The 17,471-nt window shown below is 42.6% G+C and overlaps 1 protein-coding gene across 1 annotated transcript in view; it reads right to left on the bottom strand.

Annotated features, from left to right (window-relative positions):
• LOC144682978 (cilium assembly protein DZIP1-like) overlaps positions 1–17,471 on the bottom strand; it is a 138,693-nt gene that overhangs the window by 95,671 nt on the left and 25,551 nt on the right. The window contains exons 4-5 of the mRNA XM_078545911.1: positions 11,736–11,820; positions 4,941–5,065 (exon numbers count right to left, since the gene is read on the bottom strand). Coding sequence (XP_078402037.1) covers positions 4,941–5,065; positions 11,736–11,820 — 210 coding nt within the window. The remainder of the gene's footprint in view (positions 1–4,940; positions 5,066–11,735; positions 11,821–17,471) is intronic.

Genomic DNA, 17,471 nt, shown 5'->3' with positions numbered 1-17,471 from the left:
AGGACGTTGAGAGAGCTGAGCTCGATGAGGGCGAGGAAGCTGAAGCTCCAGAGAAAGAGGCCATGGCATGGGCCAGCCGAGGCAGGTGTGCACATGACATGCTTATAGCCACCCGGTTCCAGGAGGATGATGATGAATAGCTCATGCAAGCATCTTTGACCAATGCGCTCCATGCTGGGTCCAACTTAACACCTTTGTTGCGATCCTCATCATCTCAATGAAACACATGTCAGGAAGATATAATAATGTTATTGTAAAATAGTGGTATCTGTGTCTATGTATGCATGTGTGTGTGTGTGTCTTAATTGAATTAAAGCAGCTGGTATGAAGGCTTTGATGTATTAAAAGATGAGCTAGGTTTGAAATGTTAAGTAGGTAAACATTGGGGAAGTTTAGAATGCAAGGTGTAAAAGGACATTTGCATTTTTAAATAAACTAGACTAGCTTGAATTCAAAAGAGGGAGTGAAATATTACACCTAACCAGCAAAAGTTTAAAAAAAGTGTTTATTTTTCCCAAAGATTACTGATAAAATTGGTACTATGATAGATTTTTATGATCAGGGAGGTAAAGTCCAAAGACATAGTGAAACAATGGGAATTTGTATTCAAAGGGGAAAATATGTATAAAGGAGAAAAGGCTGTGTGTAAAGGCAGGCATTTTAAGATATAGAAAGTGTGAAAAGCCCTCAGCATCTACGCCTCAAGCTGCTGTCTACAAAGGACTGAAGTTAAGGAAACTGTTATTGGATTGTTCAGGGTATCATGTTTCTTTGCCTGGGTCTTTTAAAATTTGTGTCTCTTACTGTTGCCTTAACAGAGATATAACTGGGAGTCAGATTAATTAGAGGATTTAGAGGTTATTATAGTAGTAATTTGTAGACATATGCACAACTATTTTTCTTATTAATAAATGTTTAGTCTAGTTTTGTAACACCTATAAGGTTTAGGGGTCTTATTACTACTGAATTCAAAGCCTACATCTGAAAACATACAAATTGCAAAAAATAGTTGTGACAGTTGTCTCAAGTTTCCCTTCTAGGATTTGAAAAACTCAGCATTTACCATCAGCTGTGCCATAACACACATCAGTCTCTGAATGAACACTCTTGCATCACAATATCCTCATCCTTGGAAGGTAAGGCAGCCTCTGGAGCATGTGGTCTTTCTATTATGGGGTGATTAATGCAACAGCGAGCAGAGTTGAGATGGTGCAGCCTCTTCAAGCATCTCGCCAACATATAATTGCCTGCTGCAGCCTTCAAGAGGCAGGAGCAGCACAGCAATCTTCAGTGTACTTGTGGCAGCATGCCTGCAGTGTAGCAAGGTGCCACAAGGAGGAAAATGCTCACTCAATGGTTCTTGCCTTGATGGCTGAAGTCTAATCTGAATCCGCATTGCGGTATTCCCACACAGGCAATTGTTCATGCAAGACAACGATTCAGGCTTCATCATCACCCTGAATATCCTGCATGAAACTGATCTTCAGGAAGCAGTCAACTGCAGCTCTCAGTAATGGATGTGAGCCTGCACTTCAGCTTAGATTTCAGTGGACTGTGAATGTTTCAGCTACAGCAGTATGGTCTGCCCTCTGTCAAGCACTCATGTCCATGGCTCCGCTTGGAGTCTCTCAAGTTACCATACAGCCTAACCCTGGCACCTCTGGCTCCAAAAATGCTGACACTCCACCTAGGCTTTAAATACTCTAATATTTGATAATAAAAAGCACACATCATATGTATTGGAGCTTTGTCTGATCCCATTTGAGGCCTCTACATTTTCATTCCACTGGTGCGCTGGCAAGTCTGCGCAACTACATCAGACTGAACACGGAAGGACTCCTCCATTGTCTGTTGTAATCTGATGACGGCATCTAACAACCCTCCTGATGTTCCCATGACTGTCTTTGTAGCTCCAATATCTCTGTTAGGGCTGAATCCAGAAGCTCATCATTGGACTCGGACTCAGCAGGAGCCTGGACTCCAGCAGTCGTCCATGTGCCATTGACCTTAGATGTCCCTGCCTCTCCTGCTGTGGACCCGATTCTGTGCTGTGCTCACCAGATTGTGATCCCAAGCCTGCTCTAGAACTAGGTGCCACCGAGGCGTATTTCTCTGATCTGGTGGAGGGTGCAGGTGAACGTTGTGAAGGCTCCACATACAGTGGGTCCTCAGGATCCTCATCCAAGGTGTTCTGGGGGCTGGGGCTGATGGTCGGGCTACCGGTGGCCCTCTTTCTTTTGCTGCTGGTGCCCGTTAAAGAGAGGAGATATAATTAGTGAGTGGCTGCATAGTCATCAACATAACAAAGCACTCAGTTTCAGATGAGCTGGTAATGGGTCCTTAATGGCTTTGGAGATGCCGATTTCACCCTCAGTGCATGCACAGTCCCTTTGGTCCTCACCAGCCAACTCTGCCGCCTGCTCTTCATATTGAGTGAGGGGTCTGAGCTCAGGCATCCCCCCCAGGTCTGGCGTCTTTCCCTAGTGTTGTGGGCGATCTGGTCCCACATAAAGACATATAGACAGACTGTGTGCAGGGCGGATGGCAAAGCTGATGATAAGCCTTTTGTGTGTGTTGAGTTGGCCTGTGTAAGGGGTGAGGATGCAAGTACAGGATGTGAGAAGGGATGAAGATGTGAAGATGAAGAGAGAGATTCAGTGGTGATGATCCTTGTGGTGGTAGTGTGAGGTCCCTGTGGACTGTAACCCTGCAAATGACTGATGGGCTTGTGAGAGAGTGAGTTGAGAGTGAGAAGAAGGTTGACATACCCTGGTGTAGCAAATTAGATCATTCATCCTCTTCCTGCAATGGATGGGTTTCTTCTCCTGGGGCACTTTGGTGCTGAGTGCCCTGGTAACCTACTCCCAAGCCTTGATGGACCTCCGGCTTCCATCACGGGGGTAAAGGATCTCCTGTTGGTTCTCGACTGCCTGGAGGAATGCCGCCAGCGCATTGTCACTGAACTCGGATGCACAGTGCTTCTCTCTTCTCGGGGTCATTCCGGTGCTTGCCAGGACAAGTCCTGGGCTGCAGAGAGTGAAGAATGTGTGCATGGGTGCCATTTAAATATGGTGCCTGGAAATATGAGCCGATGAGGTAATAGCAGGGTGGATGAATCCCTGTCCACGAGGTACGGCATACTGCATGTTTATGCATACATAACGAGCTAAAAAGCAGACGATCCAGCACGGCAACCTTTTGCCTTTCTCATCCGCCACCACACTTAATCTCCGGAGCAGAAAATTCTGCCCAGAGCCTCTGGAATTCTCTTGGCCCTCTGGAGAGCCAAGGCCTGGAGAGCCCCAGTCTGCTTTGGCTCTCCTCCTGTGGGCAGGTGCACCCTCCTTAGCCAGTGGAGATGCAGCTGATGGGTACCTAGGGAGAGGGGATTGGAAGTGGCTGGACACTCTTGGGGTCACCTGGTTGGATGACACTGGGGTATCCAGTTGATGTTCCTCCTCCCTGTAGATACCCTACAGCCCCTGCCTGGCTTGTTGAAGAGAAGGGGCACCTGGAGTGAGGTCGAGGTGCCCCATCCCCTCTCGCCTAGCAACTGATGGATCCCATCGATGCTTAGAGGAATAGAGTGCAGGCCTGGCACAGATCAGGCACAAAGTCCTGGACCAAGGTCTCAATGGCAGTCACCATCCTGCCACTGTTGACCTTGGTGCTCTGGCATGATGACACGACATCAGACTGACAGTGGAAAGACTCCTCCTGAGAGCATTGAGGATGACAGTATCTCCCTGTCTTATTCCCTACCTCAACTCTGAGCTCATCCTCATCCTGCTATTTGGCATGATGAGCAAGCTGCAGGTGCTGTGACCTCCTGTTTTCCACCCAACCTACTTCCCTACTCTAAGTCTTCCCCCTTGTGATTTTCAGCTTTTAGACACACAAGAACTACCATATGTCCAGCCAAGTAGCCCAAAGAGGAGGAGAGAGAACAATACCACAGTACTGCAGGAGAAGTACTGTCCTTGATCAGACTCTTGTGGTCACTGGCTCAGATACAGCTCTCCTTGTAGCTTAAATGCTGCATGCACATCAAGTTACTGGGTGAAGAAGTAGTTCTGAAGAAGGGTCATAGGGACTCAAAACACTAACTCTGTTTCTCTCTCCTGCTGAGTTTTTCCAGCATTTTCTGTTTTTAATTAAGTTACTGGATGCTTTGGCTGGCCTACCAAACTGCTTTCTGGAACTGTTAATGAACATGGAGGAGCCTGGTTCTCAGTTAGTAGGTGACATCGCGCAGAGCTTCCCCTCTTTGCAGACATTATTCCACATCCCTGACATCCAGCAGGTCCAGAGGCATTGCATCTGCAGCCACCATATATGTTGCATCAATTGTGTGGAAAGGTCCCCTACTCCTCTGCCATCCCTGTGAGGACACAGCAACACTCTTTGCCAATATAAGTACTCACCACAATATGCCCCAAATACACTCCAGAGTACGTCCAGACATTTTGCAAGGCACAAGTTCCTCAAAATCAGTTTTCTTGCAAGTTGGATGCCTGGTCCTTTAAATGACTCTGCTGGAGGACCCATTTTGCAATTCAATACATGATCTTTGGAGAGTAGCGCGTGTATTCATTCAATGAACCTGTGTGGTCCAACTTAGGAGGTTTGGCATCATGTCAGCTGCTAGGGCTATGTGGCATGAGAAGAGCACCAAATCAGTTGGTTCTGGCTCAAACAGGGGTTCCTGCACAGGTACCCCTCTCAAGAGGGCACGCCACACAGGCCATGCCAAAAACAGATGGTGGCACAGTGCGCATCCCCAGGTGCACGGCCTATATGGTGCAGCCTTCTATGAGGCTACAGAAATCACATTTGCACCCCATGTGTGTAGTTATAAACAAAATATTTTTGCTTTGCAATGGCTAAATGTTCATTTTTAATAGAAATGAGTCAGATTTGTACAATTTTATTAACCATACCTGAGAATGTGTTTTAAAGTATAGCTGTTTCTCAGCTTCCAGCTGGGACTGAGTATGTTGCAATTGTTTTTTCAGTTGATCTATTTCTTCTTGGATTTTGTCAGATTGATTCCTCTTCTGCTTTTCTATTAACAGAACAATTATATAAATTAAGCCACAAAGAATTTTCAAGATTTTAGAATATATACTGAATCTTAATATCTGAAGAATGTCTTGAGAACAAAGTTTGAAATCCAGAAGTTCCAGGTGATCTCAGAATGGAGAACATAGGATAAGAACAAAAAAATTGAAAGCATCAGAAAACAAGAACGATAGTTTATCTATAAAAATAGATAGATAAAAAGAATATGTTCAGTACAAAAGGACAAAATACAATTAGGTTGGTTATAAACAATTCAATCAAATGTGGAAGCTAAATACTATTTTCTTTGCAATCCCATGAATACATCTTTGAAAATGTAATAATGTTTTCAATATATTTAAAAGTTTTGTGGTCAAAGAATATATTCTTATATCAATCATACCATGTTTAAAAACATAAGGATAAAAGAAATAAAAGCAGGAATAGGTCATACAGCTATGTGAACATACTCTTCATTCAATAAGATTGTGGCCGATCTTTGACCTCAACTCTACTTTCCCATCTGATCCTCATATCCCTCGGTTTCCTTAGTGTTCAAAAATCTATCTCAGCCTTGAATATACTTAACAACCGAGCACTAGGGTAGAGAATTCCAAAGATTAACCACTCTTGGTCTTAAATGATCAATGCCTCATCTTGAACTTACAGTTATATTCTCAAATCAGGAGAAATAACTTCTCAACATCTACTCTCTCAAGCCCCCTCAGAATCTGATATGTTTGAATGAGATCACCTCTCATTCTTCTAAACTCCAGAGAGTATAGTGTTAGAAATATAAAGTTTCTAAGATTGTTAGTGCTAGAGTTAAAAAATGGTGCTAGAGAAATTAATGGAGTTAAAGGCTGAAAAATCCTCAGGGCCTGATAATCTACATCCCAGAGTACTAAACAAAGTGGCCCTGGAAATATTGGAGGCATTGGTGTTCATCTTACAAAATTCTATAGACTCTGGAGCAGTTCCGACAGATTGGAGGGTGGCAAATGTAGCACCACTATTTAAAAAAGGAGGGAGAGAAAAAATAGAGAATTACAGACCAGTTAGCCTAACGTCAGTATTGGGGAAAATACTAAAGTCTATTATAAAAAACGTGGTAACAGGACACTTAGAAAGCATTAAAGGGATTAGACAAAGTTAGTATAGATTTATGAAAGGGAAATCATGCTTAACTAACCTATTGGAATTTTTTGAGGACTAGAATAGATAAGGGAGAACCAGTGGATGTGGTGTATTTGGATTTCAAGAAGGCTTTTGATAAGGTCCCACATAAGAGGCTAGTGGGCAAAATTAAAGCTCGTGGGATTGTGGGTAATATACTGGCATGGGTTGAGAATTGGTGGACAGACTAGAAGCAGAGAGTGGGAACAAATGGGACTTTTTCTGGGTGGCAGGTGGTGACTAGTGGTGCACCGCAAGGATCAGTGCTTAGGCCCCAGCTATTCACTATATTTTGCTGATGGCACAAAACTGGGTGGGGTTGTGAGGAGGATGCAAGGAGGCTTCAGGGCGATTTAGACAAGTTGTGTGTGTGGGCAAACACATGGCAGATGCAGTATAATGTGGATAAATGCGAAGTTATACGCTTCGGTGTGAAAAACAGAAAGGCAGAGTAGTATTTAAATGGTGATATATTGGGATGCACAAAGGGTTCTGGGTGTCCTTGTACACCAGTCAATGAAAGTAAACAGGCAGGTGCAGCAAGCAATTGGAAGGCAAATGGTATGTTGGCCTTCATTGTAAGAGGAATTGAGTTCAGAAGTAGGGATGTCTGCAGTTATATAAGACTTTGGTGAGACCACACCTGGAGAACTGCATGCAGTTTTGGTCTCCCTAACCAAGAAAGGATATACTTGCCATAGAGGGAGTGCAGCGAAGGTTCACTAGGCTTATACTGGGGATGGCTGTTGTATGAGGAGAGATTGGTTCGACAGGGCCTGTATTCACTAGAGTTTAGAAGAATGAAAGGGGATCTGATTGAAACGTATAAAATTTTAACAGGGCTAGGCAGACTAAATGTAGGGAGGGTGTTTCCCCTCGTTGTGGAATCTAGAACCAAGGGCCACAGTCTCAGGGTATGGGGCAGGCCATTTTGGACTGAGATGAGTAAAACTTTCTTCACTCAGAGGGTGGTCAACCTGTGGAATTCTCTACCACAGAAGACTGTGGAGGCCAGGTCACTGATTATATTCAAGAAAGAAATTGATAATTTTTTGTACATTAGGGGCATCAAAGGGTATGGAGAGAAAGCGGGAATATGGCGTAGGTATAGAGGATCAGCCATGATCATATTGAATTGCAGAGCAGGCTTGAAGGGCCGAATGGCCTACTCCTGTTTCTATGTTATGTGTTGGGACTGTGTCTTTAATTTAGAGTAAGATGGAGGAATGAAAAGGGTCCTGTGACCTGCTCTGAATTCTGCTGACAAGAAGCCTGAGTGGCTTGGTTATTAAAGGTTAAAGGGGGGTGGATGGTGTGGTCAGGTTGCTTTACAGGGAAAACGGTGCAAGATATTCACACCTACAAAGAATGACCCGAGCAGCTGTGTAGTCTGTAGGTAGTTTGTTAGGGACGATTTTTGTGGAGCTGCGGAGACTCCACAAAGCTTCCAAAACGTGAGTGGGACCCGGATAGGAGGGCCTGCTCTCAGTTCCAACAGATTCTACATTTGCCAGTAGGGGGAAAGACAAAATTTTAGCTGTTGCAAGGGCCTTGAACCACAACATAGGAGTCACAAATTTATGGAGTACACCTAAAGGCTCCAGAAGGCTGGTTAAGAGACATGGTATTGTTATTTAAATCCCCAGCCCTTTAAATTTTAAACAAACAGGCTGCTGGTGTCAGTGAGAGGTAAAAGAAAACTCTGTTCTAGCAGTTACTATAGCTGTTTGTTGACAATTACCTAAGGGCTATCATGAATGTTTGGCCGATTTCCAAAAGCTACAATTATATCAGCAGGGAGTGGTTTAAGTTCAAAGTTTGATTGACAGCTCAAAGAGGCTATTAAAGGATTACCTATCGTCCTATCTTTGATGTGGGGTTATCAATAGACTTTTATTTTTATAAGAGATTAACCACTTGGGGAGATGTAAAAAGGTTTAATGGGAGCTTTCTGTAAATCATAGTGAAAGCTGAATTACATTTTTTGAACTTTATTTTACCTAATCTCAACATGGCTCCTGAGGTCTGCCCGTGGTATAAACTGGGTGAGTTGGCAAGGGAGGTGTAAAGGTGGGGGCGTTGCTATTGGTCGGCACAGTTGGTATTGAGTTGTCACGGGGGCTATAAGGGTGGTGGGTAGGCTGGCATAAGTTGGCACTGAGATAGCATGGGCTCTATAAAGGGCTATGAGAGTGCGTGAGGAGTATGAAGTAGCACTGAGTTGGCATGGGAGCTATAAGGTGCCATGGGATTGTGGGGGGCATGAGTTGGCAATGGGCTGGTTTGGGGTTATGGAGAGTGGATGGGGTGAAGGGTGAAGGCCAGATATTAGGCCCTAATATTTGACAGTGCAACTGGGACAAATTCCCAGAAAACCAAGGCGGGTCCAGCCTGCCTGTACATTCAGTTGCCCTTGGCCACCTGTCAGAAAAGATATTAATGTGTATAATGTTTTTAGATTTTTTTTTAAATAGAGGTTTAGTCTGTGTGTGTGTTAATTGGATTAAAGCCAGCTGGCCTGGGTGCTTTGATATATAGTTGTTTCAAGATGTACATAATAAGGTAAAGGGTGCATTTGCATTTTGTTGAATAGAGCATTCCAAGAGTGGGAGTGAAATCTTGCACCTAGCTAGGAGACACCAAATAATGTTTATATTACCAAAAAAATTGGTGCTATGAAGGGGATTCAAAGGGCCTGGTGATACAATCAAAATTTACATTCAAAGGGGAAGGCTGGGTTTAACAGAAAGGAGTTTGTGTGTGCAGGTCAGAGGCATGTAATATCTAAGCAGCTGTAAGCCTACAACTGTCTGCAAAGGAACCAAATTGAAAGGAATCTCATTTTGAATTTGTAAGGTGTAAAATACTTTGCCTGGTGTCTAAGTCTGTTGGTTAAAGTGGCTTTAGTGGAGATTAATTTGGGAATTTGTTAAAAGTTATGATAGTAGTAATTTGTAGCCATGTGTATGTGTTTAATTTGTTGTAACTTAATAAATGCTTCATTTAGTTTGATATAAAAACCACTCAAGAACTGGTGGTCTTATTCCTGAATTTAGAGCTGCAACTCAAAACATACCAATTGAAAATATAGGTTATGACAGTTGTTAATGTTTCCCTCAGCCTTTACAAACTGCTAATCCACCTCTGATCTGCCACAGGGGTGGTGGACCCGACTCCATCCCACCCCTGCACCCACCCACCCCCAGAGTAATAATCAGATCTGGCTACCGAGGCGGCTCTGCTGAGTCAAGAAATTTCCCGATCTAAGCTACCTGCTTTGGTAGCAAAAATCCGGCCCCTACTCTCCACCTCCCTCGCAGGTATTAGGAATATCAGGTTTTATAAATGGTTATACTTTAAACTATTTAATCCCAAGATAGAATGTAGTTGGGGGTCTAGAGGATGGCTACTTAGCTTTCTACCCAGAGACAAGGCCTATTGTGATTCACGCAGTCATGGAGATGGGCTTTGAGATGGGAACAGTCCATGTGAAGCCACTGTAGGATCAGATTATAGGTATTCCTAAATATCACTTGAATCTCACAGACAGGGTCAGTCTGCAAGAAAAACATAGAGATAGAGAGAGTGATCAGACATATGAAGATAGTAAGTCTATTGTTCACCACACATGATGCGGGTAGGAGCTCAGGCTTGGATTGAAGAGATCAATTCATGAGGGTTTAAAGACAGCTGGAAAATTAGCCTAGCTTTGGCAAAAGGAGGAATCTCCAATTCGTCCCTTACCATGAAAGTCAGTTTGGGGACTAGAACTTATCCAGCTGGAAAGGAAAAAGGAGCTGAAAGTAGCTTTGGATTGGTTCATAGAGAATGAAGTATCCACTTAAGAGACAGGTATGACCACGTATGACCATGGCAGGGGGATTTTTGGTTGTTGTAAAAGTTAAATAGGAGATCTTTTCTGTAGTTTAGAGTATCAGTTGCCTACTGAAATAGTGTTCAGTCATGTTGATTTTGGTTTGCTTGTTACAGAACAGTCTTAAAACTTGAAATCTTCTGTGATCCTTTCAGTCATTAACTGGAGGTTCAAATTTATTTTTTAAAGTTATTGTTCTCTACAGGGATGGAAACAATAGGCCATTCTACTCAACCTCTTATCACAGCACAATGCTCTCATCCCAAGTATCAATCTAGTGAACATTTACTGCACAACCTCCAAGGCAAGTACGGTATGTATTTCCTGAGGTAAGGAGCCCAAAACTGTCCACAGTTTATCAGATGCATTAAGTACTGCACTATGAATCCGTGCCATTGGTACTGTTTACAATCACTTTTTACTAATTATTAAACCATATGAAGTAAATATTTTAGTTTCTAATGTAGATATGAAATAGATTGAAAAATCTACGAACAACAGAAATAAAAGGGACAAATTTGTACAAAGTGATTACAATAGAATCAAAGGTTGAGTGCAAGAGGTTGAAACTATGAAGCACCTTAACAAAATCCACTTTAACCAATGAGTCACAGAGAACTCAATCTACCAATGGAGGCCATCATAAACATAAATTTTATTACTTGTTTTGAATTTGCTTGGAAGTGGTGTATAAATGTGTCTATCCAAATCTCTATCTTAAACACTTAGCAGACAGTTCAAACGTTTAGGATTGCATTTTTCAGTGCGCTGTATTCTCCAACTAAAAAGTCAATAGAGAGCCCGCCAGCCATTTTACGCTGGAAACAGCATTAATTGCCTATGGACAAGAATTCTACCCCCATCTGGGGAGGAGGCCCTGCTTTAGAGAGCTGCCAGCCAATCTGATCAGCTGACAGCTTTGTAGTCCCAGCAGCACTACGTTGGAGCTGTGGTCACTGCTGGGAATACAGGCAGTCACCAAACAAGAGGACTTCAAATTAAGTCCGGAGTATTGGCAGGGCCTGGCTGGCAGACCCCAGTGAGAAGGGTGGGGGGCTGGGTTTGAGAGGCTGGGGAGGGGGAGGGTTCAAAAATGGGAGGTTGTATGACCTAGGAGGGGTGCCTCCAATGGGCACAGGGGACCCCCAGAGGAGGTTCCTTATCCCTCTTGCCCCACACCAGCGCTCGCAATAAAAGATGCTGGGCTACCCACCTGGTGTGGGCCTCCCCCTGCCTTGGGTAAAATAGCAGCAGAGGCAGAATGAGGCACTTAAGTGGCCATTCATTAGCTACTTAAGGACCTCAATAGTCCCAGTGGCAGAGAGTCTGCCTGATGCCTCCCCCCACCACCATAAAACGGGAGACAGGTCAGAGCGGGCAGAAAGGTGATGCACTGCATTTTACAAGCACCCCTCCCACCACCCCCCTGCCTTCAAGCACACTGGCAGTGGAGAGGGTGGGGGGGTGCATTTTACAAGCCCCATAAACTCCAGCCTTGAGTGTGATGCCAACCTCTGGACATATGCTTCTGATATGGACATATGCTTCTGATATGGATATATGAAATTTGAAGATGGAAAATTAGTTAAACTGGATTATATTACTGAAGATAATCATTACTCACCAACATTAGTATGGCCTGGGTGCCGACGCTGAATGTGACTTTGCATAAAAAAACTGTTCAGAAAACTTTTGTCACAATATTGGCACTGGAAATAAAAGAAAAGATAAATTTACATCCAACAACAAAGAGGTCAAAATGAAGTGAATTATCAGCTATAAAATTTGCAAAGAATTTTGTGAGTATATCCTCAGACTTAGGAAGCAATAAGAAAACTACTTACTGCACTGGGATAGATGGATAAATAAATAAGTGTTTTGCTTATCCATGGTAGGTAGATTAATAAATTAGTATCCCTCTCATAACTACACCTCTGCATGTAACATGGAGATCAGCACTGCCTTTACAGTCAATCTATTTATAGTACAAATTTTTTATGATGAGGACAAAGAAAAATAAAAACTTATCAAAGAAATGTAAACTAACAACCAAATATCTCTGGAATAATACATATTGTTGTGCCACTAAATGGATCTGCTTAAATAAATCCATTTAAATACAGCACTCTTATTATGAAACGTCTTACAAATTTGATTAATGGCACAATCTGCCTAGAATTTCTGCTGCTTATGTTAAACTGTTTTCTTGATTGTGAGAACTCACCAAGCAAGTCAAAGATAAACACGGAAAAGCTGCAGCCAATATGAGAATGCATTCTAAAATATAAAGATTAAATAATGGAAAGCTATAAATTGCAAGTTTTAACTGTCGCACTTATGAGGCTGCGGAATTCGCCTCCAGTTAGTGGTGGCTAATCAATATTCAAGATAAGATTGCAAAGGTAGATGAAGGAAAATTGGATAAACTGATACAGGAACAGGGTGGAAAATGGAGTTTGTAAAATCCTTACACAGACTGAATTTGTTGGAACATGTAGATGAATAAGCTAGGGCTGTAAGGGTAGATAGGTAGTATTTGACATTTAGGCTAGGAAAGGATTAACCTGACAGCAACCTAAGGATCAATACTAGACGCATATGAAGGCAGAAGCAGGAGAGCGTTAGTTGTACCTAGCCAAGGTTAAACTCCTTGTTCGGAATATGGCAAACACGTGAAGAAAGGTCTGGATTACTCCTGGGAGACAGGATTGTGACATCTCTCAGGAACTAGAAAGACAGAGCTGTGCTGATAAGGGGGGCCCAATGACCAAAACCAAATGATGCAAAAGCCATACTAAGCAATTTGAGCACTGTGTACTTGGTACCTATAGGTTGCATGAAGGGCTTTTGATTCTAAATTAGTAATTGGTTACTGGATTTAACAGTTTCAGATACACAGTAAAGATTAAAATAGTTGATTGTGTTTGTGTGAGATGCCTGGCCTCCGCATATGTCAGATCAATTCTGAACTCCAAAGGAATAAAGACCTTCACTCGAAAAGAAGTGTGTGTGTATATTTTGACACATTCATCCCAGCATCTGAAGAGGGTAATAGAGGCATCAGGGTTAACTGGCATGTTTCTATGTTATAACTACTATGCATTTTTGTGTATGCATTCAGGGATTGTAAGTTGCTGAGTCTCATCGGATATGGGTTCTGGGAAACAGCATGAAATCAAGACCTAGACTTCCTGGAGAGGTATAGGCTTTCAATGTAAACCATTGGGAGGCCCTTTCAAAAACACTGAAATGCTATTGTACAGATAGACTTATTTTTTTCATAAATGTTATAACATTTATCTCATTATTTAAAATACAGACCTGGGTAGTAAGTCTTTCGCTTAGTAGAAAATCCTTAGCTAAAGACATAGCATGGGAGGGTGTGTGTGCGGCATATTTCCACTATTTTCTCACTCAAGGGATCGATGGTTATCAGAAAGATAATCACAGAATCACAGAGTGCAGAAGAGGCCCTTCGGCCCACCGAGTCTGCACCGACACGTGAGAAACATCTGACCTACCTACCTAATCCCATTTATCACGTGCCAAGTGCTCATCCAGGTACTTTTTCAAGGATGTGAGGCAACCCGCCTCCACCACCCTCCCAGGCAATGCATTCCAGGCCTTCACCACCCTCTGGGTAAAAAAGTTTTTCCTCACATCCCCTCTAAACCTCCTGCCCCTCACCTTGAACTTGTGTCCCCTCGTGACTGACCCTTCAACTAAGGGGAACAGCTGCTCCTTATCCACCCTGTCCATGCCCCTCATAATCTTGTACACCTCGATCAGGTCGCCCCTCAGTCTTCTCTGCTCCAACAAAAACAACCCAAGTCTATCCAACCTCTCTTCATAACTTAAATGTTTCATCCCAGGCAACATCCTGGTGAATCTCCTCTGCACCCCCTCCAGTGCAATCACATCCTTCCTATAATGTGGCGACCAGAACTGCACAGTACTCCAGCTCTGGCCTCACCAAGGTTCCATACAACTCCAACATGATCTCCCTACTTTTGTAACCTATGCCTTGATTGATAAAGGCAAGTGTCCCATATGCTTTTTTCACCACCCCACTAACATGCCCCTCCGCCACAAGCCACGGTCCCTTTGTTCCTCAGAACTTCCTAATGTTCGGCATAACATCAAATATGAATTTCAAAAATAAGGTGACCATTAGTGTGGGGGTGTGTGTGTCTGACACACACCCAGCTCAGGGTGCTCACTCACCTTCACCCACTGTGAGAGTGGGTGAGAATATGTGTTGTGATTTGGGGGTAAGGGTAAATGAGAATCCTGAGACTGGGAGTGACACAGACTTACACTCAAACACACACACACCCACTCTCTTTCACACACATTCACGCACAAACGCACTCTCTCACACACACACCCTTTCTCTCACACACGAAGACACACACAACCACACTCTCTCTCACACAGACCCACATTCTCTCGCTCACACATGCAAACACAGATTTGCAGATACCACTCTCTCACACACACGCTCTCTCTCTCTGTCCCTCACGCACACACTCTCTCTCACTTTCATGCAGACTTTCTCTCTCACATACACACACACTAACACAGACAAACACACATACACTAACACAGGCACATACTCGCACATACTCACACAAACTCACTCTCTCTCACGCACACTCACACACACACACACACACACTCTCTCTCACTGACACACACAAAAACATACTCTCTCTCTCACACACACACACACAATCTCTCGCCCTCTCTATCTCACACACACAGTTATGACCGATGCAGTTGGTAAAGCAGAGTTAGGGAAACTTTAAACAACTGTCATAACCTATCATTTTAAGTGTTATGTGACTCTAAATTCAGGAATTGGACCATCAGTTCTCGAGGTTTCACATTAACCTAAATGAAACATTTTATTAATTTACACAGGTTAAAAACACATGGCTACAAACTACTGCTATCATGACTTATAACAAATTCCCAAACTAATCTCCGTTAAGGCAACAGCAAACCATAGACTTAACCAAACGCCAGGCAAAGCATTTTCACCTTACGAATTCAAAATGAGGTTTTTTTCACTTTGGTTGCTGTGGAGACAATTGGAGGCTTACAGCTCATATCTTCTCTGCACACCCAAAAACTGCTGAAGTTATACCTACTACCACTGATTGAATTCAAATTCTCATTGTCTCACCAGCCTCTTTGAACTTCACCTTTTAACAATGAAACCCCTTTCATAGTACCAATTTTAATAGTAATATAAACATATTGCTTGGTAGCTGCTAGATAGCTGTCAGTTTTTACCCTACTTCTTGAATGCTCTATTCAAAAAATGCAAATGCATCCTATCTCTCTTACATATCAAAACTAGTACACATCAAAGCACCCAGACTAGCTGACTTTAATCCAATTAAGACACAACTACAGACTAAAACTCTATTTTAAAAGAAAAATATTTTCCAAAATGTTATGTACATTAATGACAACATGACAACACACACTGTCTCTCACACACATACGCACAAACACACATTCACACACACACACACACATTAACACACACACACACACTCTCTCTCTCACACACACATGCACACACATGCACACACACTCTCTCACACACTTGCACACACACTCTCTCTCTCACACACTTGCACACACACACTCTCACACACATTCACAGTCTCTCGCACGCACGCAGACACACTCTCTCTCTCACACAAACATGCACACACACAGACTTTCACACGCACACACACAGACTCTCACACGCACACATGCAGTCTCTCGCACGCACACACACACTCTCACACACACACATGCACACACGCAGACTCTCACACGCACGCACTGACACTCGCACGCACAAACACGCTCTCACACACACTCACATACACACAAACACAGACTCACACACACATTCTCTCTCTCTCTCACACACACTCTCACAGGCACTCTAACACATAAACACAAACACAAGACACTCCCTCTCACACACACTCCCTCTCACACACAGACACTCTCACACGCACAAACACAGACTCTCACTCAAATTCTCTCTCACACAAACACACACTCACACAAACACACACTCTCACACAATACACACAGAGACCTTCACACACAATACACACAGAGACCCTCACACACAATACACACAGAGACCCTCACACACAATACACACAGAGACTGTAATGACCAATGCAGCTGGTAAAGCGGAGTTATTTAAAAATCCCAGCGGGAATCTTTAAACAACTGTCATAACCTGTAATTTTAAGTGTTATGTTTGAGATGCGACTCTAAATTCAGGAATCAGATGACCAGTTCTCGAGGTTTTACATTAAACTAATTGAAACATTTTATTAATTTACACAGATTAAAATATATACACATGGCTACAAATTACTATCATAATTTTTAACAAATTCCCAAACTAAGCTCCATTAAGGTAGCAGCAACCCATAGACCTAACCAAACACCAGGTAAAGCGTATTCTCCATATGAATTCAGAATAAGGTTATTTTCACTGTGGAGCCAGTTGGAGGCTTACATCTGCCTTTTGATCTTACATTGCCTTTGCTCTGCACACCTGAAAACTGCTGAAGTTATACCTACCAGCCCCATTGAATTCAGATTCCCATTGTCTCACTAGCCTCTTTGAACTTCATCTTTTAACAATGAAACCCCTTTCATGGTACCAATTTTATTAGTAATATAAACATATTGCTCGGTAGCGACTAGAAAGGCATCAAGTTTTCACCCCACTTCTTGAATGCTCCATTCAAAAAAATTCAAATACACTCTACCTCTCCGTTTACATTTCAAATTAGTACATATCAACGCACCCAGGCTAGCTGACTTTAATTCAATTAAGACACACCCGCAGACTAAACGTCTATTTTTAAAAGAAAAATATTATATACATTAATAGCTTCATAACATCCCCCTCCTTATCATAAAATGAACCCTCATAATTCTAAAGGACAGCTTCTTATTAATAACGCATCTCACATTGTCTCCTATACTCATTACACTATTACATTACCAGATGCATGCATTAACATAACAATATATACACACAAGTCCTTGGTACCAACAGAAATCACTCCAGTTCAGTGTCCAGGTTTTTTTTTAAATGTCCCAATTTCCTTCAAGCTTCAAACGCTTGATAGTGCATCTGCAAACAGATTTTCTCTTCCAGCAATATGTATAATATGTGGATTAAATTATTGTAATAATAGACTCCATCTGAAAAGCCTTGCACTTCTGTCAGGAAATTTGACCAAAAACTTCAAAGGATTATGGTCAGTGTAAACAATTGTTTCTGATGGATTGTTTACAACATAAATTTCAAAATGCTGCAATG

The sequence above is a fragment of the Cetorhinus maximus genome, chromosome 7, assembly GCF_964194155.1.
Source record: "Cetorhinus maximus chromosome 7, sCetMax3.hap1.1, whole genome shotgun sequence".
Lineage (NCBI taxonomy): Eukaryota > Metazoa > Chordata > Chondrichthyes > Lamniformes > Cetorhinidae > Cetorhinus > Cetorhinus maximus.
The sequence above is the reverse complement of the archived record's forward strand: the minus strand, read 5'-3'. Positions and strand labels throughout refer to the sequence as shown.